Genomic DNA, 25,461 nt, shown 5'->3' with positions numbered 1-25,461 from the left:
ACTCTAAAGGGGGGAGGGGAAAACGACACTTTAGCCTAGTGTGAAACAGTCTAGTTACCTCTTTCATTAACTCTTCTATTGAGGAAGGATTACAATCCATGTCTGTGATCTCATTCAAGCTGCATTTGGTCCCCATTCCAAGTTTGCCTGGAAGGAAAGACCATTTGAGTCTTACTGCACATTTTACCAAGAATATCATTCTGCGGGAGATTCAGAGACTGATAGAGGTTGACAGAGAAAGAAGCAAAGGAAAACAAGAAGAAAAAGTGATCTGAAATCTGTCTATGAAGCTTCTTCAATCATCCAGATTATGGTTATCTTTTTCCAAAGGGCAACTGCACTTTCTTGGTTGTTCTTTTTCTTGAAGACATTTCGCTTCTCATACAAGAAAGCATCTTCAGTTAAGCAGTTAAAGCATCTTCATCCCCAACATTCGGTCAGAACTGAAGATGCTTCTTGGATGAGAAGTGAAACGTCTTCAAGAAAAAACAAAGTCCAGTTGCATTTTTTTTGGGGGGGGGGGAAATCAGCTTTGGGGTGATTCTAAAACCTCACCCTGTTGATTTGGCACTGAGGTGGGTAGAAAAACAGGATATTCAGAACTCCAGACCTGACAAGGTTTCCCCCCCACACACACACACACCATTAAATCATAAAGACAGAGTGCAGAATAAAGGACCAACATTTGGACATGTTTCAAACAGTAGCCTTTAGACAAACCCTTGAGGGCGAGGGCAACTTTTGTATTAGTTTTTAAATGCAAACCAGAGAGAAAATAAGTTGTTTTTTTGATCACGGGGAACCAAGCTTTGTGGATTTCACTGTAGGGACCCCCACCTTGACACCTTCAAAACATCACACAAAGGGAGTGAGAAAACAGCATTTGGGGTTGCTTCAAAGACAAAGGAGTTTATGCAATCAACAGCAAAAGCCCCGGTGCAGAGAGAGATTTCTTGAAATTCAGTTTTGCATGGTTGAAAAAACACCACACCAGAAGAACCACAGCTAAAAATAATGCCGGCTGTACAGCTCGGGTAAAGTCGGACATGGTGTTCTATAACCACAACATTTAGCTATGACAAAAGAGCGACCCAGAGTTGCATTTTTGCCCACTCTCACAACCCCGGAAAATGGAATCTTGGGGTTAAAAGGGGAGCAAATCCTCTCTGCTCCCACCGATGTCAAGAAAAGGACGTGGCAGAAAAGTAGAGATGGCTCGGGCACAGCAAGCTGGTTGAGATGGTTGCTCAAAAAGATGCACCAGACATGCAAGATCAAAAACCTCGAGTGGTTTTGCTTATACGGTTGTTTTCCAGCTGGGGAATTCTGGGAGTTGAAGTCCTAACATTTGTCTGGAAAGGGCAGGGATTTGCTTGATGCCACTTCCACATGTGGCTTAAGTATTTTCCTGGAGTTTTAACTCACTTTTTCAGTGCCACAGTAACTTCAAATGGTTGCTAAACAAATTGTTGTAATGGTTGTTGTTTGGAGCTGGGTGGTGCAGTGGTTACTATGCAGTATTGCAGGTTGACTCTGCCCACAGCCAGGAGTTTGATCCTGACCGACTCAAGGTGGACTCAGCCTTCCATCCTTCCAAGGACAGTAAAATGAGGACCCAGATTGTTGGGGGCAATGGGCTGATTCTGTAAACTGCTTAGAGAAGTTTGTAAAAGCACTATAAAGCGGTATATAAGTCTAACTGCTATTGCTCTACCTGCAATCATGCTATTTTTTTCAGAGAACCATTTATTTTAAATGCACCAGTGTTTCGATCTAGCTCTACATAAGGGAGGACTTTAGTTCTCTTCTCTCCAATAATTTGGAGAGAACAGTTTGAATCATTTCTCAACCTTAGCGGCTCTAAAGATTTTTAAAATCTGTGTAACTTATCGTGGGAAAGGTTTTGTTTTGAAGAGAAGCCAATAAGAGCTAAGCCCACCAACTAATACCTGCACCCAGACATAGTTGCAGTGAGCAGAGGCAGTGCTGCAAAGCTGCATGGCTGGGCCCCACTTACATTTCTGTTCTTCCTCTGGAACAATGCGGTAAACCTTGTAGGGCTCCGAAATGTCCAGTTGTGACCTCTCGGTCACCTCTTCAAAGTCAGGGCTCTTGTTTAAGGCACAACGCAGTCGAGTTTTCCACGTGGCCGGCTCTGCCTTGTCACCTTCTTTGTACTTCCCTTTGAATATTGCCCAGGCCTACAAGGAAGGACAGGAACAGTTCTCACAAGGAAGGACTCAACGGCTTGAGATCCTGATCTAAGAAAGGGACAAAGGATTCCCAAGGAAGAGGCAAAGGATTCCCAAGGAAGAGGCAAAGGATTTCCAAGGAAGAGGCAAAGGATTCCCAAGAAAAGGACAAAGGATTCCCAAGGAAGGGGCAAAGGAGAGGCAGCTTGGTTTAGTGTTAAGACATCAGGCCAGATAGTAGGAGATTGTGAGCTCAAGTCCCACCTTAGCCATGAAAACCAACTGGGCAATTGACTTTAATTTACATTTTATTTGGCCAACTGTGATTAGGCACACGAGGAATTTGTCTCCAGTACAAAAGCACTCAGTGTACATGCAATCTGGGGGCCCAGCCCCACTCTCTCAGACCAAACCCACCTGACAGGGAGGCTGTTGTGGGGAAAATAGGAAGAGGAAGGGGTTTCAGGTGTGTTCACCACCTTGAGTTATTTGTAAAAATAATAAAGGTGGGAAATAAATACATAAATATAATAAAGATGGGATCCAAATCAATGAATAAAATAAAAACAAATTAGGAAGACCCTCAGTAAATCCATCTGCACCATCACTTCATGGGCCACTGGTCCTGTAGAGGCCATTCTTCATCCTTAATTTTTAGGCTTCTCCCACATCTTAGGATCACCGGTGTCAGCACCCATGACACGTCAAAACATCTTGCCCGCTATTTTAAAAATACATGCAGATAGCCTCTTTAAAATACAATTTCTACTGAGAATCAAGGTGTATTCAACTTTTTTCCTGACTACTGCAAGCACTGCCGTCTAAATTACCCCAGCTCTCCAATTCAACACCACAGACAAAGTAAAAGAAATATCTCCTTGGTAGTGGTGAGGAATTGGGGTCCCATCTATTTAACTACCATCCAATTCAAAACAAGTTCTAGGTAAACTTGAAGTTGTTCCAATGTAGGGACCCATTTTTACATGATGAGGGTGGAGGGGAAAGAGCTGAAAAAAAAATCTAAGTTGGACACCATGATTTGGCTAGCAAGATGACTGGCTTATACATTTATTTATTAAATGTGATAAAATAGTGAAATGAAATGGGTGGGATTGAGTTTAGCAAAATTCACTCAAAAAGGGGATGGACAACTTCATATTTGACAATTATTTGGATCTGAGGCCAAACTACCAACAACTCAATCAAAGAATGTCTGTGATTTCTCTAAAAAAAAAAAGACGATTGGTAATACCTTGAAAATTGATGCGTCCACCTCTTGGTTATAATCCTGTTTTCCTGCATGTTTCCATGGGATACGAAACATGGTTTTCTCCTCGTTCTCCCAGATCAAACCAGGATACATTCCACTGTCAATTTGTTCGATCAGCCATTGTCTAAGCCGCCTTCCACCGTTTCGGTCACACACCCTGTAAGGAGAACATGTCAAGGGCTTTCTTCAACACTGGAGTCCTTTTGCTGTGGAACTCCAATATTGTTAAAGATTCAGTCGCTAATCTGGTGTTTCTCACCCATGGCTGGCTGTGGAATTCTGGGAGTTGAAGTCCACCCATATTAGAGTTCCCAAGATTGAGAAACCCTGCTCTGATCCTATGCTCCATTTTTAACCCTCTATGAAATTGATCTGACAGGTGTCAACAGGGAGGACCTCAAGAAGGAAGGTGTGCATTTGCGTGGTAGCTACAGATCTAGGAAATAATAAGAAAAAATTTGGTGGTTGTAATATAATGTAAACCACAGAGTGTTTGGGGCAGATGGAATGCTCTTGTAGCAAAAGTTATGATTCCAACTCAAATATCTTATATTTTAACAGATGCTGATGTACATTCTACACCAGCTAGATAGCAACACTTAAATCAATGTTGGCTGGTTCTGAAACTGATCCAGAGTCAATCATAGTTAGAACTTGGATTCGGGGGGGGGGGAGTTCCTGATGCCAGTAATAACAATTTCTGTATTTTTGCATTGTTGCTTTGAAGCAAAATGGGTGACAAACAAATCTGACAAATAAAAATATCGAATGGACAGGTCCAGGAGATCATGAGGAGCCAGGTTTGACTTGAGGGGGTCAACAAGAGATCCAAATTATATTTTATAATATGTGGAAGTTTATGTCACAGAGGAACACTGAGTGAAAAATTTCAAATTGCTTATATCTATATTAGGGAAAGACCAACACAGGATAAAACTCTGCCTAAGCCTTTTTGAGTGCCATGATTTTTCTTGAAAGCAGTCACTACGAGCGCGTCATTGGAGGTAAGATACAAATAGAGATAAGTCACAACCGAGGGGAAAAAAATATGGCACCCGCAAGAGGTTTGATTCCAACTGCATTTTAAGGAAGTCTCTTCACAAACAAAATGTTCAGTGTAAAACTGTGTGAGATAATGTATCAGTTGACTGTGGGTGTGTGGGGGGGGAGAGAATTGCCCAAACTATCTTTAATCAAGAACAATTAACAATTTTCCCTGAGAAAGAGCTTCCTCAAGAATCAGATTCCTTTTACAGTGCTCTCTCTCTCTCTCTCTCTTTATAAAAATGGAAATATTCAGATACCCATGGTGGATAACTTAGAACACAGAGAATGAAACTTCACGTTTTGCAATTATTATTATTTTGTTAAAAGAGGTGAAAATTTTTCCTAAACATTTCCTAAAACATTTCCTAAATTGCAGCCATCCCGAGTGAGTACAGCTCGCATGTCCCACCGGATTTATTAACACGTCAATGCCCTCAGTGCACCTGTTATTGCCAGTAATCAACCCAAATGAGAAAGGCAGAAGACTGGGCCCGAGGCTAGCAAAACCGGACCCTGTCAAACAGTTTCCCCACTGCTACAACAACAGCTGTAATTCTAGTAGATTGGACTGCTATTGTTGGAGAACCACCACTGCCCTAATATGCCCGACAGCACAGTTAAATCTAGGTAAGCAGATGCTCTGTAATGGGGAATTTAATAGAATAACAGAGTTGGAAGGGGCCTTGGAGGTCCTCTAGTCCACCCCCTGCTCAAGCAGGAGACCCTATATGATTTCAGACAAATGGTTGTCTAATCTCTTCTTTAAAACCCCCAGAGTTGGAGCACCTACAAATTCTGGAGGCAAACTGTTCCACTATTTAATTGTTCTCACTGTCAGGAAATTTCTCCTTAGTTCCAGGTTGCTTCTCTCCTTGATTAGTTTCCACCCGTTGCTTCTTGTCCTGCCTTCAGGTGCTTTGGAGAACAGCTTGACTCCCTCTTCTTTGTGGCAACCCCTGAGATATCGGAAGACTGCTATCATGTTACCCCTGGTCCTTCTTTTCACTAGACTAGACGTACCCAATTCCCGCAACTGTTCTTCGTATGTTTGAGCCTCCAGCCCCCTAACACTATTTGTTGCTTTTTTCCCCCAAGATCTGAAGCAACAGCTTTTGAGCAACATCTCAATAGTCATAGAATCAGAGAAGAAGCAAAGTCAAGAAGTCAAACATTTCTCTAAGTTAGAATGCCATGAGCCTTAAAGATCTGGAAGTAAACTGCGAGTACCTGTCACACAAACCACATTTAAATAACAACCTAGAATAACTCACTACAAATTCTTGCTAGAATTTTACATTCTAAATTTCAGCTGATGGGGAAGGTTTCTGATTTGGGCTTCTCTGGATGGTGCGCCATTTTTAAAACTCCAGCCACAATTGCCTTTTAAATCCTGTCAAAAAAAGAACAGCCACGGTCCAGTGAACCATTCTACAGGAAGAGTCCTCTGTGCAAGTTAACTCGGAAGGCAGCCCCTGTACGGGATGTAAGCCACCCTGAGTCTTCGGAGAAGGGTGGGATATAAATGGAATTAAAATAAAAATAAATAAATAAAATAAATCCATGAGAGCAGCAGCTTCTGAGTTCTTCAGGACCAGGAAGGAGGCCAGAGCAGAAAAGTCCCAACTCTGCTTCTACGCCAGTGTTTCTCAAGCTCAACCACTTTAAGATGGGTGGACTTCAACTCCCAGAATTCCCCAGCCAGGGAATTCTGGGAGTTGAAGTCCACCCATCTTAAAGCGGTTGGGCTGAGAAACCTTGTTCTAGAGACAGATGTCGATTGCACCATCGTTTGGCTCTCCACCATGAGAAGGCAAGCCAACGGTGTCCTCCCCTTCCATCTCTACTTGCTCCTTCTCCGTTTCTTGTTCTGAAGCCTCTACTTCAGGCAGGAAAACCACCCTGGATGGCCACCTTTTGAATGGCAGTGCCAAGGATGACCGCTCATCAGAGTGGGGGAAAGCCCAAAGCTGCAAGGACCGACCCGGATCAAGCAAAGATGGCAACTGCAGGATCGAAGGGAAGGGTCGGGGCCAACCACCGCCAAGAAGATGTCCATGGTCCTGATGCGCCACAGTCCTAGGAGACTCCCTCTGGAGGCTAAGAGCCCTGGATCTGGAAGCCCAGGGGACCCAACAAGGCACCAGGCTGGCAAGACGTGCCCACCCGCCTCCAGGGAAGCCCTCTCGCCCCCTCCCCTCCCCTCCCCTCCCGCTGACCTGCTCCACATCTGGACTGCGCCGGCTGCAGCGCGGTGAGAAGCTCTCCAGGCTAAGCGCAGCGCCCGCAAGGCTAGCCCGAAACTCGCGCTCGGAGGAGCTACGCCCCGCCCTTTTATCCCCCCGGCCAAGCGGAGGGCGTCGGCCAACAGGTCGCTGGGCCAATGGCAAGCTCGAGCGGGAGGCAGGCTGGCCAATGGGAGGGGAGCACAGCCAGGGGTTTCTTGCCAGGGCACCCCTTTCCGAGAAGTCAGCGGGCGCGCGCGTCAGGCGCTCCCGCTGCCAGGTGGGCGTCTGCCGGCCGGGGGCCGGCTTGGTGAAGCGCCGCGGGGCTCGAGGGTGGCCTGGGGTGCCCACCAGGCGGAGACGGAGGAGCTGGAGGATTTGCCAGGAGCATCTGCTTCTCCTTCTCGGGAAACTTTCCTTTCCTGCCTTCTTTCCTTCCTTCCTTCCTTTCATTTCTCTCTCCTTCCTTCCTTCCAACTTACCTACCTACCTTTCATCTCTCTCCCTCCCTCCCATCCTTCTTTCTTTTTCTGCCTTCCTGCTATTTTTCTCTTCTTTCCTTTCCTTTTATTTATTTATTTTTTTTGGCCTTCTTGCCTGCCTGTTTTCTTTTTTTTTTCTTTCTTTCTTTCTTTCCTTCCTTCCTTTCTTTTCCTTTCTTTCTATCGCCTTCCCACTTTATTTATTTGTTTGGTGTGGTTTTTTTCCCCTTAGTAAATGGTAGAAAGGCAAGGAAGAGACTCTTGAAGGGGCAGGAGTAAAGTCCAAAGGGCGAGAAAACGGTGATTAGGGTGGAAACTCAGCGGAGGTTGGCAGGTGGCTGAAGGGCGGTGGCAATTGTGTCCGTTTACGACACCACAAAGAGGGTGAGAATTGTGTGCAATTGCCCAGCAGCTGAAAATCTATTAAAAATTGTAAGAAACATCACTATAGGACAAAACTGGAGGCAGCTTTCCCTCATTCTTGAGGAGGGAAATGCATTTTAAAACTGCATTTCTTCCTTCCTCACCTACTATTATACTACAGAGGAAAACTAAAGCTTTCAGAACTATTTGGCCAGTTGATAGACAGTGGGCAGCCCAACACGTTTTCTTCATTTTATCTATTTATTTTTCCTCCGCGTCTAGGGGCAGACTGGAGTCCATGCATTTGTGGACAACCTTATTATTTTATTAAATCAATAAAGTTTAGTCTTGAATGTTAAACTTCTCCCGGCATGTTTGCAGAGGCCGGCCAAGGAATGTCAGGAGGGTCTGGCATCTGTCGAATCTAAGGACCAACAGTCCCAAAATATCCTTTTCCTTTCCAGGGACATGGAAGTTAGGCTCTCTCATCACCATCTCCATGTTTGGTCACCCAGGTTGAGCTCCCTTGTTTGGCTCCATTTCAGCCTTGGACTTTTGTCCAAGGAGGACATGCATCCCTTGGTGGTTTTCGTGCAGATGTCACCAAACTAGGTGACATCATCAGTGCTAGAAGAGAGTGGAATTTGTGAGGAGGAGGTAGAGGAGGAGGAGGAGGAGGTGGTGGTGGTGGTCTTTGGCACTCTTGAGTTTGGTTGTTTTCTTGTGACATTCCATTACCCACTAGCACTGATGGTGTTGCCTAGTTTGGGTAATGAAATGTCTGCAAGGAAACCACCAAGCTCAGAAAGCACCAAGGATCCCACAATCCTCCTCCTCCTCCTCCTCCTCCATCTTCGAGAAAACCACCAAGCTCAGAGAGCAGCAAGAACTCCTCATTTCAACCCTGAGGTTCAAAGATTCTCCTTTATCAGAATCTCAATATTTGCAGCAGACAAATCCTGAAAAAGGAAGTAGCCTTCTCACAAGATGTCTGCTGTTCTGTTTCTTGGAAATTCAAGATTCATAGTATCTCCTTTTCCTCCTAATTCCTGGAAACCCAAAGGGTGGCTAATGATTGTTCATATCTTGGCACTCCAGCATCTGGTGGACATTCCTGGCATAGTCTAAAACTCCATCCTGTCCTTCCCAGAATGAAGGTTGAAACAGGTCGTCTTCCTCTTCCCCTCCTATCACATCAATCCGCCCCCTTTGTTTCATTGTCCCATTCCCACAATCCCCTCATCTTCAAAAAGTAATAAATGTGGCTCTCAGCCACCAACTGCTTGGCCAGAGACTTTGTCTATGGAGATTCTTAGTCATCCAGGTCCCTAAGGTGCAAAGTCCCTAAAAAGCAACTGGACTTTGCTTTTTCCTTGAAGATGTTTCTCTTCTCATCCAAGAAGCTTCTTCAGAAATGAAGAAGCTTCTTGGATGAGAAATGAAACGTCTTTGTGGGAAAACAAAGTAAGTCCAGTTGCTTTTTTAAAAAATAAATAAATAAAAACAAACCTTTGGGACATCCAAAGACCTTGTTTGTCCTACTTTCCTGGATGTCCATAGATAAAAAGCAACCCTTGAGATTTGATGTTTGAGTCTTGGGGAGGGAGAAACCTCCAAGATCCTGTACCTATCTGATTTTCACCTCTGATTTGTCTACCCAGGGCCTTCCTTTCCTAGGAACACGGATTGTGCAGCCTCTGAGAAAGCAACTGGAGGGGAGATCTTCCAGGCTAGATCGAGGAATCAAATGCTCTCGCTTAAGCAACGTATCCCACCGTAGTAGCTTCGATCTGTTGCTAGCATGATTGCAAACATAATCTCTGCTTATCACATATCTACGATGATTTCCTGTTCCTACCAGAAACAGCCTCTTTTCTTTTTCTGAGCTGAGTTCCCGTGTGGTCTTCCTGTGCCGTTTGCAAAAGAGCCAGACAAACTGTCTGGGCTTCTTCTGAACTTCCCCCCACAAGCCATTTTGACCAACAGCCAAAACTGTAGTTGCTTCTCTGTTGAGGCTGCAGGCCAGTCTCCCAAAGGAGCCAAGGAGTTTCACTTGATGATTTGGGAAGAAAAGGTCTTGAGCACAACTAACCCATTGCTCACTGCCAGCAGTTCGATCCTGACCAGCTCAAAGTTGACTCAGCCTTCCATCCTTCCGAGGTCAGTAAAATGAGGATCCAGATTGTTGGGGACAATACACTGACTCTGTAAACCTCTTAGAGAGGGCTATGGCTGTTGCTACAAGAATGGCCACCTCATCCAAAATGGTTAACAATATGGCAGATTAATTGAAAAGGTGAAGGTTCTGTTGAAAATTCTTGCCCACAGATTCCCAGTGTTGATGGCAAAATGGGATTCTCTTCCCTGGCTAAAGATTTGTGTGACCTGATGGTGATTGTGTGAAGGTTGCAGGTGTAGATTTATTTAAGGGTTTCTTTTGAACATGTATGTGAAAAACCCTTTAAGCAGTATCATGAAAGAAACTCAGGGCAATCCTACACTAGGATAGATCCCCAGATACTTAGTATAGAATTGCTGGTTTATGTTGTTGGGTATTATTATTGTTGTTCATGTAAACATCATATTGATTTTCATTATTTAAGTTTATTGGTGGCTTATCGTAGTAATGTACCCATCACAGTGCATCAAATTTGGGGCACTAATTCAAACAACAGTTGAAGTAAACCTAATACAATTGGTTTCTCAAAATCTGAATATCAGCTCCAATTCTAAGAATTATTGCTAAAAAAACCTGTTTCCCAAGATAGATACTTCTGTATTCACCACTCCTATTCAAAAACAAGCATTCTCCATATGAGTTTTGAGAACATCCCTCAAGAATTACCAAGATACTTTCCCATCTTCTCAGCCAGCAAGAAGCTTGGGATAACTGTAGACCTGTCTCCTTGGAACGGTTAAATGACCCCATACTTTCTCCCTAATGTAGGCAGCCTCCAAATGGACAGTAAGAGGCACTTGTGGAGAAGCCCACTGTTGCAGCCCCAACCCACAAGGAGACTGAATGACAGAGTCAAGGAAGAAGCAGAAGGGAAGGAACTGCAACAACCTCTTCAAGATGCAGCAAATCAGTCAAGGCCACCTCATCTTCCAAAAGATGTAGCAAAACAAGGTTCTTTCAAAAGGCGCCTCATCGGCCAGTCCCTTGGTAGTGGCCACTGGAGCTGCTCTCACCACATTTGGTGTGTGGCTGGTGGCTGGCTGGGCTTGGAGCACCGTTCCATTTGGTTTCTCCAGGTCCTATTTCTGGCTCATTTACTTTCTCTTTTTGGGGGGAGAGCAACCGCTGTAGCTCCTCTTGGTCAGGGAGTGGGTTCTTGCCATACTCCACGAGGACCCAGGTTCGGTACTGCCGAGACAAAATTCCAGAGGAGCTGTCAATGAGAAGACTTGGCCAAGGTACAGAGAGTACATAGAATGAAAGATCAGGGAACAGGCTATCGTCAACTCAAGGAGAAAATGCTGCCTTAGAGGAAAGATATGGGTCACCTAAGACCCATATAGCACAAAGACACAAAGACACAGTCCGTGCCAGGGGTCTTCTCACACTATCTCCACGGACCTCTAACATGATCACTTCCTTCCAGAACTAAAGTTCTATTAGTCCTCCTAAGCCAGAGCTAAGCTGGAAGTAGAACATAGAGCACAGAATAGTAGGGCTGGAAGGACCTCGGAGGTCTTCTAATTCAATTTCCCGCTCAGGCAGGAGACCCTATACCATTCTAGACAGATGGCTGTCCAATCTTTTCTTGGAAACCTCCAGGGACAGAGCACCTATAATTTCCGGAGGCAAAAGTCATTGTTGTTCTCATTGTCCAGAAATTTCTTCTCAGTTCTAAGTTGCACCTCTCTTTGATGATCTTCCACCTGTTACTTCTTGTCCTTGGTGCTTTGGAAAACTGGATGACCCCTTGCCTCTTTGGCAGCCCCTCAAGTACTGGAAGACAGTCATCATGTCACCCTAGTCCTTCTCTTTGTTAGACTCAACATACCTAACTCCTTCATTCGCTCAACATATGGTTGGTTTAGCCTTCAGACCCCTGATCAACGTTGTTGCTCTTCTTGAATAAAGTCACTTTACTCAACTCTTCCTTGGAAAAATAACACACAATTACAAAAGCCCGATCCACTTCCAGGATCATCACCAAATTGGCTCCTAGAAGAGCCTGCGGTGGGTCTTAATTTCAAGCCCAGGGAGCAGCAAAATACCTTGGTCACTTTCAGAAAGCCACGTGAGGAGAGGATGAGTAAAGCACGAAAAAGTCAACGAGACAGGACTTTTACCATGCCAATCAGAGCAGGCTGTGAATTCCATTCATAGCAGCCTTTAAGGTCCCCTGATCATTAATTTCCACAAGTGGGTTGTGGCTAGTTTTGGGGGACTTCCAGTGGGAATTTTTAACTTTTTTGCCTCTCCTGACATACCTCTCTTTGGCTCACGGAGCCCACCCCCACCCCCACCCCCGCCTGTAACCAGCCACAGATTGTTTTGAAACAGGAAAACACGCGACAGTTCACTCCCGTTCTCGGGGCTACGAACAAGACCGAAAGCTCATTTGATTTTTCTGATACTGCCAAGCCGTTCCAATAAAACAGCATCTGGGAGCTTAATTAAGATTGCCAAAGCCTTTAACTCCACCCTCCGGTTTCCCTCTGGGCCAGCATAAAAATTGGACTCAAAAAAAAAAAGAAAGAAAGAAAAAGAAAGAAAGAAAGAAAAAAAGAATTTTTCATTTCCCTTTCCCGCTGTTCAAATTCTGCTTACACAATCCTCGGCCTCAGATGTGCAGCGAATAATTTGCTAGAGATTATTGAGGTGCTGTTCCAAATTGTTGCTGATCAGACAATATGACATGAAATTTGGCTTTCTTTGCAAATCAATGTTAGCAGAAAACGCACACACACACACAAACATATAAACACCCCACACAAACTATCTATCTATCTATCTATCTATCTATCTATCTATCTATCTATCTATCTATCTATCTATCTATCTATCCTTTAACAAATCATATGATTTGCTACAATGCTTATTTGGGGATTTCCAAAAGAAAACTTTTTTTCACCTTGTGCATAATGAATTAATGTTTTAGCTACTCTGGGAACAGAAAGATGGGGGGTTTTCTGTTTTCTTTTTTTTTTTTTTTGCTTTAATGAAGGAAAAAGTAGTATATTAGATAGAAGAATGAGAAATATTTTCACTAAACTAACTTCTTGTCAGGCAAAAAAGATCGGGTCCACCCATGAAGGTCCAATTAAGCTGATTTATTGCAAAACAGCCTCTGCGCAGGAATCTTCTCAGCTAAACAATCAGCACTTCCTAAGAGTTAGATAAGGGTCAATGAAATTCAAGGGAGCTGAATTTAGTTTGCTTGTGGTTATGTGGGGATTCTAGGCTGCTCCCCCTTTTAACTCTGCCTCCAGTTTTGCTACTCCTTCCCCTACTCTTCCTAAGTAGACATTTAGAGGGGGCTCTACTGCTTTGCGTTATAGGGAGTGGGGTGGATTAAGCATCTGAGATCAGTGAGCCTAAAAAATGAAAAATTGGTGTGTGGAGGGGGGGGAGTAATATGTCACCACTGCTGCAGGATAAGGTCAAAAAAAGCCAAGATGTCAGTCACAATGGTGTGATTAAGCTCCATCTGGTTTCATGGTTTCATGTCTGTCTTATATCTTGACTTTTTGACCGCATTCTGACCTACCGCCGAGCACTTGATTACCAAGCCTTGGATCTGCACAGATAAACTCTCTGGAAAAGGATGAAGCTGAAGTGTAAATTCATTTCAGAGAATCAATCAAAAGAGAAACTAATATTCAGTTTCAGTGTCTGGAGTGAAACAGCCCCAAGAACGCCTGTGGTTGTGACTCTAAAGGTCAACCTGAGCTCGCGATCTTACTCTTCGATGTCTTCCAGGAAGCCCTTTCAACAAGGCATGGCAAGAAGTCAACAGTTATTCAGAGGTAAGGTAAAGGTAAAGGTTCCCCCGCACATGCGTGCTAGTCGTTTCCAACTCTAGGGGCCGGTGCTCATCTCCGTTTCAAAGCCGAAGAGCCAGCGCTTGTCCGAGGACGTCTCCGTGGTCATGTGGCCGACATGACTAGACGCCAAAGGCGCACGGAACGCTGTTACCTTCCCACCGTAGTGGTCCCTATTTTTCTACTTGCATTTTTACGTGCTTTAGAACTGCTAGGTTGGCAGAAGCTGGGACGAGTAACAGGCGCTCACTCTGTTACGCGGCACTCGGGATTCGACCCGCCAAACTGCCGACCTTCTGATCGACAAGCTCAGCGTCCTAACCCACTGAGCCACCGCATCCCTATTCAGAGGTAGACTGCCTCTAAAAGGCGCAGTTCTACTTCAGTATCGCGATATATCAATAGCTTTTGCCTTCTCCTTTTCCGTGAAATTGCTGTCACTCCCCTCTTCTTCTAATTATCAAAAATCAGCAGCCTGCTGGAGAACTATCAGGCTAACAGATTTTATGAAAAGATGTTTCATAAACTCATAAACAACATTATCTGATTTAAAGGGGAAAAAATCGTTTCGTATAGGGGTGCCCAACCTTGGCCACTTTAAGCCGTGTGGACTTCAGCTCCCAGAATTTCCCAGCTGGCTGCACCACTAAGAAACGCTGCTCCAATACTCGAAAATCCAGAAAATATTTGGTTTTGAGGCTTTGCCTGCCAGATGCAGGACGGGAGGGACAAACAGGATGAGCTGTTTTCCCTTCGTTGGTGTCTGGTCCTTTTAGTTACAACTTGAAAATGGATATCTATCCCCACGCTCAATGCCTCTTTTTAAAAACTCACTGGCAGAAAATTACATGTCGGCAGGATGGGTGGGTGGGTGATGGTCCCACCCTCAAGACCCCCAGCCGCTTTCCTGGTGGGCACATTCCGCCCTCTAATGCCACAGCCCAGGTTCCAGACCAGCTGCGCTTCTGGGGGAAACATTTTAGCTGTTGGGGGGAATCCCAATCTCAGTTCAGCAAGAGTTGAATGTTTTCGACTTTTTCTTCCCTGCACTGTGACTCTCAGCTCCTCTTCCCACTTGGCCTCATCCCACTCCATGCAGACTTTTTCTCAGAACATCCTAATTTCAGAAGTTCAGGGGAAAAAGGAAGTAAGCCCACAGTAAATTCAGTTGGCTTGGGAGAAACCAGAGTTTCCCTCCTGGCGTGGGTAGGAGGATCAAAAAAGTCAAGATGTTAACCCAAACCATGCAAGGGAATCCCTGACACATTTTTTACCTGTGTTGCACACACAATGTACATCAAAATGGATGTAGCGTTGACTACACCTTGCAATCAAAAATCAAGATTCCACCTTAGTTGACGAGGTTCCTGCCGAGTTCTGGGTTTTGAGAGGAACAAAGGAGGTAACCAGCTTTGGGAAATCCTCTCCGGGATGAGAGGACCAAGGTGACCCATAAGAAAAAGGAACAAAGCTCATAAGATGTTGTCCTCTTGGCCCTCACCCAGCCCTTGGAGACCCCTGATTACCAACATGCAAGGGAGGCACATCAAACATGTGCAGTCCAAGATGGGGCATCCCGGCATTACCCTGAGTGCGTGACTCAATGCACTAATTATTTCTCCCCTATTGTGCCAGTTCATGTTCTTGCCTTGCCCATCGGTTTCCACTTTCTAAGCATTAACTTAGTCACCTTCCACAAGATGGGCAGTTATATAAATTAGCTAGATAAATAAATAAGTAACAATAAAAGCAAGTAATTAATAAAAAGTAAATGAATTGCCGCAGTCTTCAGAGAAGGACACAAGCGTGCAAAATTTGCCCCTAATGACTTCTGGGTCCAACAAGGTGCCCTTATGATGCCATACCTCCTGCAGTAATGTGGCTTCGTATTCCTGAAGCTGTTTCTGAAACCCAAAGTTGGGGCTCACGTAGGAACGGGCCACTTTGGCAGCAGCCAAACATTCTCTCCAGCCAAGGCTGGTTACCGTCATCAGGTAGGCCACCAAAATCGTGGTGCTGCGAGAAACTCCTGCTAAGCTGTGGCGACAGAAGACAGAAGCCATGGTTTTCAGTTTACACAGAAGTGGAAAATATTCACAACAGACTCAGGATTAGCAAGAGTTTCTAACTCAAGAGAAAGTAAAATTGTCAAAATCTTATACCTGTAATTGCCCATTGTCACATTAAGTTATATAATCACGGCTTGTTTAACAAACCAAAATTAACTGGATTCAACTAACTAAGCAAGACACAAAATGGGAGTCAGTGAGATTAAATGGTTAAGGTGTCTGATGAGGCCTGAGAAGGCTTGGGTTCAAGTCCATCTTTGTCTACAGACGTGCACTGATTGTTTTTAAGGCAGATCTGGGAACCCAATTTTTCACAAACTCATAATAATGGGTGTAGTGTCAGTGTTTTCAAACTTGGCAATGTTAAGATTTGGGGATTTCAATTCCCAGAATTCCCCAGCTAGCAAATGTGGACATGGTCAACTCCTAAAATTCCCCAGCCCACCTTTATCCATCACCACCGCTACCATTCTGCTTAGTAAATCCACAAGATTTAAAGTTATGTTTATTTGCAGATCTTTAAATTCCCAGAGCATGGGTTTCCCGGGAAAATAACAAAAAAAGGCAGGATTACATACCAGTGAATGAGACAGGCTCCACCATGCAGTCTACATTCATGGACAAACCTGATACACTCTTTAAAATGTTGTATTCTGGAATGGAGAGAAGAAAGAAACTTCACTTGCTTTGAGATTCTAACTAAGCACTTCTCTTGACTAGCAAGCCCGAATTCAAGAAAGAACATTCAATAAACTATAGCTGTTCCTCATGACAAGGCAGGATCTAGGGGGACCTTCTGGTTGAGTGTGTTGAGCAGGTTCACCAAGACCTCCAGACCTATCCTGAAGCCACCTCTGCAAATTGTGTTATGCAAGGAGGTTTCTGTCAAGCACAAGGGAAATCAGGAGATAAAGGAGAGTATTTGTAGCTCAGGGTTGACATGAGGGGTCCTTGGTGCCCTCTGAGCTTGCTTGTTTTCTTGCAGATCTTTCAATACCCAAACCAGGTAACGTCATCAGTGCATATCAGGAGATCCAGGCAGTTCAAATGTGTATAAAGATTTATTGTAAGCTTAAGCTCTCCACGAGAATCTGAACTACTAACAGTCAAGGGAAATTAGTGGGAGTTAAGAATAGAAAGGAATTCAAGGTGGGCTGTACTTAGATCTCTTGTGGACACGCAGGAACTTATGACTGATGACGCGTTTGACCCCTTCTTCAGGCTCAGCTTGGTCATCTCCTACAGTTTCTGCTCTTTGTGACTGTGGTGATGTGCAGAGAACAACACACATGTATACCTGCCTTCTGTGTCCTGATCAATACACATTTAAGGAGCTCATGGCAGCGCAACAGAACACAATTAAAGTTGCCGGTTTCTGAGCTAGATCTATTTAATTTGCACACATTTTAATCTTGTAGTTTATGTTTTAAATGTTCTATTATGCATTATTTCAATTCTGATGCTTCTGGTATAAATAAGTAAATAAATAAGTTTGCATAACTCTGTCATGCCCTCACATTTAAACATATATGTTTCCCACTCTAGTATGGTATGCTTAAGGTGACATGACAAATGGAAGGAAAATTATTGAGATTGGCTATAATAACCAAATTAAGATTCTGCTATACTGCCTCCCCACTTTTATGCTCCAGTGAACCAGGCAGCTGTGTGCCCGAGCTACTTCCAAGTGTTATTTAAAATTCTGGACTTTAAAAAAATGATTCTGTCCTTTTTGCCTTTGTCCTGTCTATCTCCATGAAGGTCATTTTTCTTACTCTCTGCAGGAAGGGCAACCCTCCAGATCAATCAGCAAAGCTGTTTGAGATAATTCTCCAGGGATTAAGATCCTTCCAGGAGCCATCCCCCTGCCCCACCCCCCAATTTTTGGAGCAGAAGCAGGGTGGGGGTCCAAAACTCTGGCCTTCATCTGTGGCTATGGGGCCAATCCATGCCACCCCGTTGTCAGCTAGCTTCTTGGAAAACCCTTTCAAAGTTCATTTGAGATTGTGAAATCCAGACTCCAAAAACGAGTGCAAAAATAGGCACTTCTGAACAGAGTTTCCTTCCTTTGGCCCACTGCTCGGAGAAGTGTTTGATTGCACAAAAAAAGATGGAGGGGAGGGAGGAGTAAATAACATCCAATTTTGCTGAAGTAGGATATTCTCACCAAAAAATTTTTTCACAGAGAATATTTAGCTCAGAGGAGAAAATGCTTGCAAAAATGCTGCCATCTTTGGCTTCAAAAGTTCAAAAGTTATTAAATTCAAAATTCAAAAATGGGAAAAAAATAAAAAAAAAACTTTAAAAGAGGTTGGTAATTTTTCAAAGCGAAACCAACGCTTCAGCAGCACATAAATTTAACACACGGTTATTAACTAGGTACAGTAGCCACACATTTTTATAACAGGAACACAAGAGATTTGTGTGTAAGTGTGAAAAAACCAAAGGTTCAAGAACAGTCATGTGTGTGGGTGAACAATAAAACTGCAGCTGTAAATTTCGTGTAATTAAATTAGTCCATTTTTCTGTCTGCAAACCTGCACGGGATGAAGCCACAACTTTGTGCATTTTTTTTCAAACGTTCTGCCCACCCATCTGTTCAGAAGGCTGGGATCAGTATAGCTTGTCCATCATCTGAATATTTCACGCACTTTCCAATCAATGCCACCACATCATTTTATCTAAAGATCTCATTGGGTCAATCACATAACACTTTTTTTTCCTAGCTAATTTCACAACACTTGGGAGGGGGGGAAATTCAGCTTGATTTTCCCGGTTTGTACAAGTAGCCTATGCTTTCCTTGAAGGATGTCCACAAGTAAAATGAAACACTTGGAAATGCCTTGCTTTGGATGATGCAGCTTTGATGCATCATCAAAGAAATTATTATCATTTAGCGTATGATGAGCACATGGCAGAAGAGAAGTAAACACAGACACACATGACAATCAGAAGTGCATAAAAGAACTCAAAGAAATGGAAGGATGAGAACAGATTGTGTGTTCTGTGCTGTGAAAATAAGGCCATCAAGATAGAGATGAGATAGAAATGAGACAGGGATATTCTTACTGCTCTATCTTGCTTTCTCATCTCAAAAACTCATTATTTCTGAAATGACTTTTTTTTTTACCCTCCATTACCCTCACGGCACGTGGAATCATTTTGAAAGGACTTACAAGTTTTGATTCGAAGAGTCTGACGCTGAAATGCAGAGGTAGGTCATGCCCTGAAATATAAAAAGGGAAAGTTTATGGAGATTTATCTGTGATTTGGATAAACATCAACATGACGAGGCTTTATCGGCTTAAATGAGGAAGTGCCATGATTGTTGTGGCACTTGGCAAAATCCCCTTGCTGCAGTTCTAAGATAGTTTTGACACAAAGCATTGATAAATTCTGGGGAGCCGCCTGCCTTTGAAGTGAGTTCAGTGTATTTTTTTAATGTACTGCCCACAATCCATTCAGAAATTCTAGCCACCTTGCTGAATGAGGGGAGAGAGACAGAGAGAGAGAGAGAGAGAAAGCTTCAGAAAGAGACAGGGTGGCTATATTCCCTATTTCTGACTGTCTCCATCCTGTTTCTTTTGGTTCTTGACACCCTACTGTTCTTGACTGAAAGAAAAAATGGTCCATCCGAACGACCATCATTACTGAGGGCCATCCTGGTTTGGTGCTCCTAAATACAATTTTCATTTTGGAGAAAGAGCCTCAGGAGAAAGGGACCTGTGGGGATCAAGGCTGTGGAGAAGGGGAGATGAGGTACCCTCAATCTCTTTCTCTTGGTTGGCTTCTACTTGAAGAAAAATCTTCCACTGTGCCCTCTGGGCTACAGGTAGACTTTAATTTACAATCCTCGTTTAGGGTTGCAGTGACCCTCAAAAAAAAAACCCGACCTATGACTGTTTTCCACACTTAACAACCACTGCAGTGTCCCCCTGGTCACGTGATCAAAATTCAGGAGCTTGGCAACTGGCAGGTATATGTGACAGTTGCAACATCCCAGGATCACCTGATCACTATTTCTAACCTTCCCAGATGGCTACCAACAAGCGAAGTTTGCGGGGAAAGCCAGATGTGCTTAACAAGTGTGGCTAAAAAAGTCGTGAAATGGGGCACAATTCACTTAACCACCCTGCTGCTTAGCAGTGGAAAGTTGGGGCTCAGTGCTGATTGTGAGCAGAGGACTGGAGGTACAACTCCAAGAAAGCCATCATTCTTCTGTAATTTGCCCAGAGGTCGGTGTGTGTGTTTGTGTGTGTTTGTGTGTGTGTGTGTGTGTGTGTGTGAATGACTTTGGGACCAAATTAGCTCATTTTCTGAGTTTGCATATTGCACTAACCGGCTAAGCAAGCCACAAGCTGGGTTCCCACACCATGTTGTCAACCAGGAAAAGGGCCTTGCCAAGGTGAGCTCTGAGCAAGCTTGATTCTTTTGTGCCAATTTAGCTTCTAGCGTTTTACCTGACCTGGGTTAGTGTGCTTTGTCACCACAGCCGCACACTTTTGGCTGAGGAGGAGAGGAGCTATAGGCCAACTCAGCTGGGTTGGGAAACACTGAGACCCCACATCCGGATCAATGTATTTATCATTCATCAAATAATATCTCCTGCATTTCCTTCAAGAACTGGAGGCCGTGTGTGTGCCATTTGCCTCATAGTATAACAGCCTTGAAAAGTCGGTTGGGTAAAAGGAGAGGAGCTGGCCTGAGCATGGGTCATCTTAACTCTCACAATGCTGTAAGCCAAAAATGTGGTTCTCTATCTGTTGCTTGGTAACTTGGCTGGCCTAACAGTTTGGTGTGCCATGTGAACTTCGCCGTGCAAACGATGGCCTAGTAGTTGGTTGCATGAAGACACCCAACCGGTAAGTGAGGAATGGATTTGAGATGCTTCAGTCACCAACTTTGAGCCCTTTCAGAACTGGTCACTCCAGGCAACTCTGAGACTTGAGAGAGATTAGGAGCACCATGAGAAAGGAACATCGGAGATCTAAAACGTCCTAGGCTAAACTTTATTTTTCTTCACTCAGTTCAGCACAGACTCCGAGGAAACAAGAGAGGAAGTAAAAAAAGAGGATAAGAGGGGTAGAAGCTCTTCCAATTGGAGTCCAGCTTCTGTAGATTCCATAAACACATCCAGGATGGCTTCTTGGCAACAGAACATAAATAGTTTGCTATTGTTTTCTTCTAGGCTGTCCTGGCATCTTCCATCAAAACCTAGGCCTCTTTAGCTTCCCAGTCCAGAAGGAAAGCTTCATGAGACCACAAAGACATTGTAAAAGAGGACCCAGCAGGGAGGAATAGCTGCCTCAGAAGAGGACCCAGTTTCAGGACAGAGTCTGGCCTTTGAAAGGGAAGCTTCCAAGTTCACACATTTCGTCTCAAGTGCAGCAGTTTGCGGAGAAAAGACGAGAGGCTGAATAGCAACTGCTAAGTTGGGACACACAATGCAAGGCTAGAAATCTTGGCTGTAAAGTTGTTCCCTCTCTTCAGAAGGAAAACTAGAAAGATACACATCACTTGAAATATGAAAATGCAAATCTAAGGAGTGTGTTGCAACTCAGGCACAATAGCAAAATCATCCAGGCAGTTTATAACCTCCTCTCCCTCACAGCCCACCCACTTTCCTGAGGAGGAGGAGGAGGAGGAGGAGGAGGAGGAGGAGGAGGAGGAGGAGAATCAACCCTCCTTGCCCCCACCAGATTGAGCCCAATGCCTGGGAACCACAGCTTGTCTCGGCATTTCTTTCACTCTGCCCTGAGATTGCCACATTACTCAATTCATTCATGTGTTTCCGGTTCCTCTTCTTTTTTTTTTTCCACTTTTCTGCCTTCCTACTCCATCCTGCTGTAAGGCTGGTGGATCGGCCATCTGCCTGCTGAAATCTGAGAAGTATCCTCCTTGTATTGCCACTCTTCGCCCATCTTCACCTAACCCCCCCCCACACACACACACACGTCCCCTTCTTTCAAGGTGGGAATTACGGACCCGATGATAAGACCAAGCTGGACCAAGCCCACCAGGGTTTTAGTGCGACGCAGCCAATCAGACAATGGCCGGTTCCTAAAGAGGCATTTGTGAGCCAGGTCTTTCTGATCTGCAGCCAGATCCCAGCCTTTGCCAAACCGGTGGTGGCCACACGGTCATGTTGTGTCCAGCAGAAGGGAGATGTAGTCTAATTCACCTAAAGGGCTGAGGGACATTAGGCCCTACAAACCAGTTAAGGATATACCAGTTCGGTCAACTGGTCAAGTTGTCACAGTAGGAGCTACGAAATCTGAATTGTAGTCCCATCTCAAGGCCTGAAAGACCAGATTAGGGATAGATTGTCATGGAGAAAATCTATGTATATGGTCTATGGCAGGGGTAGGCAACCTTGGCTCTTCTATGACTCGTGGACTTCAACTCCCAGAATTCCTGAGCTAGCATGGCTCAGCTTGGAAACCTCTTCCTTTCTCCTCAGCACAGCCAAGGTTGCCTACCTCTGGTCTATGGGGTCAAAAATGACTTGATGGTACAGAATCAATTAGTCCTGTCTTAGACTTAAAAGCAGGCTGGGCCTCTTTGGGCCAGCCCTTCTCTCTCAGCCCTAGGAATAAAGCCATGGCAACTCAACAAACATTACCAAGAAAACTGCACTGAGTTACATTCTTTTAGGTAGAACGACTATGACTCATTCTGACTTGTGTGGGTCTGCTGCCCTCCATCGGTTACAGCAAATTATGACTTTTGCTTTCTGTGTAGATGGAAGGATGGCGACTCTTAAGGAAAGAGCCTTTCAACCTATTTGTCGCTGTGAGACTGAAAGTTGCAGGACCACCTGCCCTCCCCAAAATGTCTCAAGGGATTTGCGATACTCACTTCCAGCAGAGGCTTGGCATTGTTGTGCACCGAAAGAATGTGGGTGATCCCGTGTTTCGTCAAGTTCTCTTTGTCTTCAGCATCTGCAAAGAATCAAATCTTTCTGATGAACACATGGATGCAGACGTTAGAAGAAATAACGACACGGTTTTATGACCGGGGCTTGATTGCCTCCAAAGAAGTCCTGAAGAACTTCAGGAGATGCCTTGTGACTATTCAGGGTTATTGCTCCCATAAAAAGAGGCAGAGCCCCCAACTTCACATTTGCAGCTGCCATCTGGATTTTGGTGCATCATATCCTGTAGACATTCCTGCAACTGTTGTTATCTCAGTGGTGCTATGGATCGTTATCCTGGTTCATTCCGGGCCTATTTTACTAGGCTAGATGAAGGGGGGGGAGGAGATTTCCATAACATTAGCCATCATCAGCTTCTCCAAGAATAAAGTATGGAAAAAACTTACCACTGATGCTTCCGAGGTACAGGCCCTCAACCACCTAAAGAAACACCAAGAAAGAACATGAGTGCGTTGTCTCTAATGCGGGGGGGGGATGAGTTCCTTGAATAAATACATCATGGAAAGCAGCTGTTTTACTCCATCCTACGTGTGTTAGGCCTCCCCACACAAGGCCTTACATCCAGGGCATCACATTTTAAGAAAACTTCAGAGACACTGAAGCAGTTGTACAGAATGTCAACACAGTCTGGTGGCACTTTTTCCAACAAGCAAATGTATTCAAAGGCAGCTTTTGTGAGGTGCCTCTGCCTTCATCGGATGCATAAATGATGGAGGATTTAAACTGAGGTGAGGTAGGGGGGAAGGGAAAGAGAAGGGGAGATAGGTTGGTTACCCAGATGCAGCGGACACATGAGAGAGATTATAAACATCTTATCAAACAACAGTTGTAGAGTGTTGGGAAAGTTAAGCATTTTTTTTAAAAAAAGGTAAAATAATACCAAAAAAAATAGCATCATGTACAGCACTTCGATATATAAAATCCAACAGAATCGGAAGGCCACAGATGTGCCCACTCGTTTGCACTGTCCTTCCCACCGCCTCCATAGCAGCTGTTCCTCAGAAGCGTTGATCTCAACCAGTCGCTCATTGCATTAATCCACGTTCTGCGTAATTGTGGTTTAATAACCGGAGGTTTTTAACTGGACAGCCACTTGTCTGAAATTGTATTGAGTGTCCTCCCTGAGCACAGGGGGTTGGACTAGAAGACCTCCAAGGTCCCTTCCAGCTCTATTCTGATTGATTGAAATCCAAATGGGTTGGACTGATGCATCCCTGGAATTACAGGATCTTGCAGGAAAAGCAGCCTGCTGGCTGAGAGCGATCTTCTCTTTTATTTCAACGCAGCCTGGAAAGAAATCTGAGACCACTCCTCTATCTGGGTCAGGAGGTCTAATTATACTTCAGTGAAGCAAGGACTCTCCCCGTTGTTTAGGGACACAAGTTGTAAAAAAAACTTCCGCTAGGCAGAGAGTAGTGTTAAAAAAGTGTGATTGCTTCCTTCTTTTTTCTTTTAAGGCAGCTCTGCTGAAAGGTTTGGGGCGGGGACAAAAAAAAAAAACAAAGCCAAACAATTTCTACTTCTACTCCTTCAAGGGCCTTCAACTCCAGATACCAAACGTGAACCGGTTCCTGCACTTTTATTCGTTCGGATATTGCATGATAACACCAATATGTAAGACAGTGTTTCCCAAGCTGGAGAACTTTAAGATGGCTGGACTTCAGCTCCCAGTTTCCCAGTCTGCTGATGTAAAGAGACAAAGCTGATGCGCTGGTGCACAGACCAAGGTGGATGGAGAAAAGCTGGATCACAGAAGAACGATGCAAGCTAGACTGTTCGTTTCCTGTTCCTCCTATTTTCCTTTCCAGCTATTGTTTTAAATGACAACCACCACCACCACCCTCAATTTCTACAACCCAGCCACTCTGCCCCCACCCACACCTTCTTGGGGCCCTTTCTATGAAACTCTAGGATTCTACCTTACTCATGCCGATCCCCATGACAACTGCTCGTTCTTTGGCGGGCAAGCAAAGGCGACGCTCACTCTGTTTATCTCCTTGGTCTCCGAGACCCTGCAAAGCAAAAACAGGTGACTCCGAATCAGAGAACAAGCTTGCAGCTGAGACTCACCCGGCTACACCCTATTTCAAGGAAGGAGTGTGTTGTGTGTCCAAAGGGTGTGTTCGTCAAAGGAGAAGCAAACCTGGGAATGAGGAAGAGTGCCGGGAACCGAGAAGTGGACAATTTCTCCTTCCGCTCACTCGGACTGCTGATGCTTTTCTGAGCTCAGGACAGCTGTTGCCAATGGCCTGTCAGCCCAACGAAGCCTTCTAAGGTCACCCAGGACTGAGGGAGGCGGGGACCCTGTGTAGGCTGGACTTGGGACAAGTGCAGTTGATTTGGGATGCCTGCCTGTGGCACTATTCCTTCTGTCCTCCCGTCACTGCAACCCAGTTGTTGCTGCCAAGCAGAACATCAAAATAGCATAGTTGGAAGGGACCTTGGAGGTCTTCTAGTCCGACACCTTGCTCAAGCAGGAGACACTACACAATTTTGCACAAATGGCTGTCCAATCTCTGCTTAAAAACCTCCAGTGTTTGAGCACAACTTTTGGAGGCAAGTTTTTCCACTAATTGTTCTCGCTGTCAGAAAATTCCTCCTTAGTTCTAGGTTTCTTCTCTCCTTGATGAGTTGCCATCTGTTGCTTGTCCTGCTTTTGGGTGCTTTGGAGAACAGGTTGACCTCGTCTTCCTTGTGGCAGCCTCTTAGATAGTGGAATACTGCTATCATGTCATCTATAGTCCTCCAAGAGGTTGTGTTGCAATACAGGTAAGTTCTTCACAGAAGGTTCATTTGGGAGGGGGAAGAACATCATGGCAGGGGCTCTTTGGGACACCAAAGGTCTTGGTTGTCAGCTAGAAATGGCCTGGCTGAGTTTCTTCAAT

The 25,461-nt window shown here is 44.6% G+C and overlaps 2 protein-coding genes across 3 annotated transcripts in view; both read right to left on the bottom strand.

Annotated features, from left to right (window-relative positions):
- IRF8 (interferon regulatory factor 8) overlaps nucleotides 1–10,708 on the bottom strand; it is a 17,305-nt gene extending 6,597 nt beyond the window's left edge. The window contains exons 1-4 of one of the 2 annotated variants that reach the window (XM_081336185.1): nucleotides 10,644–10,708; nucleotides 3,445–3,619; nucleotides 2,018–2,201; nucleotides 59–147 (exon numbers count right to left, since the gene is read on the bottom strand). In XM_081336185.1, the coding sequence (XP_081192311.1) occupies nucleotides 59–147; nucleotides 2,018–2,201; nucleotides 3,445–3,555 (384 nt within the window). In that variant the 5' untranslated portion in view covers nucleotides 3,556–3,619; nucleotides 10,644–10,708. Of the gene's footprint in view, nucleotides 1–58; nucleotides 148–2,017; nucleotides 2,202–3,444; nucleotides 3,620–6,725; nucleotides 7,744–10,643 lie in introns of those variants that run through there. The other variant, XM_081336184.1, reaches the window with a different exon arrangement.
- On the bottom strand, nucleotides 10,171–25,461 carry LOC308672905 (dual specificity protein phosphatase 22-A-like). The gene is made up of 8 exons (XM_081336186.1): nucleotides 24,720–25,461; nucleotides 24,496–24,588; nucleotides 22,963–22,996; nucleotides 22,501–22,583; nucleotides 18,819–18,868; nucleotides 16,221–16,295; nucleotides 15,439–15,610; nucleotides 10,171–10,943 (listed from the first exon to the last, which is right to left on the bottom strand). Exons 2-8 carry the CDS (start codon nucleotides 24,514–24,516, stop codon nucleotides 10,725–10,727), a joined length of 654 nt encoding a protein of 217 aa, XP_081192312.1. The 5' UTR covers nucleotides 24,517–24,588; nucleotides 24,720–25,461; the 3' UTR covers nucleotides 10,171–10,724.

The sequence above is a fragment of the Vipera berus genome, assembly GCF_964194415.1.
Source record: "Vipera berus genome assembly, chromosome: 10".
Taxonomy (NCBI): domain Eukaryota; kingdom Metazoa; phylum Chordata; class Lepidosauria; order Squamata; family Viperidae; genus Vipera; species Vipera berus.
This window is presented reverse-complemented; position numbering and strand designations above follow the sequence as displayed.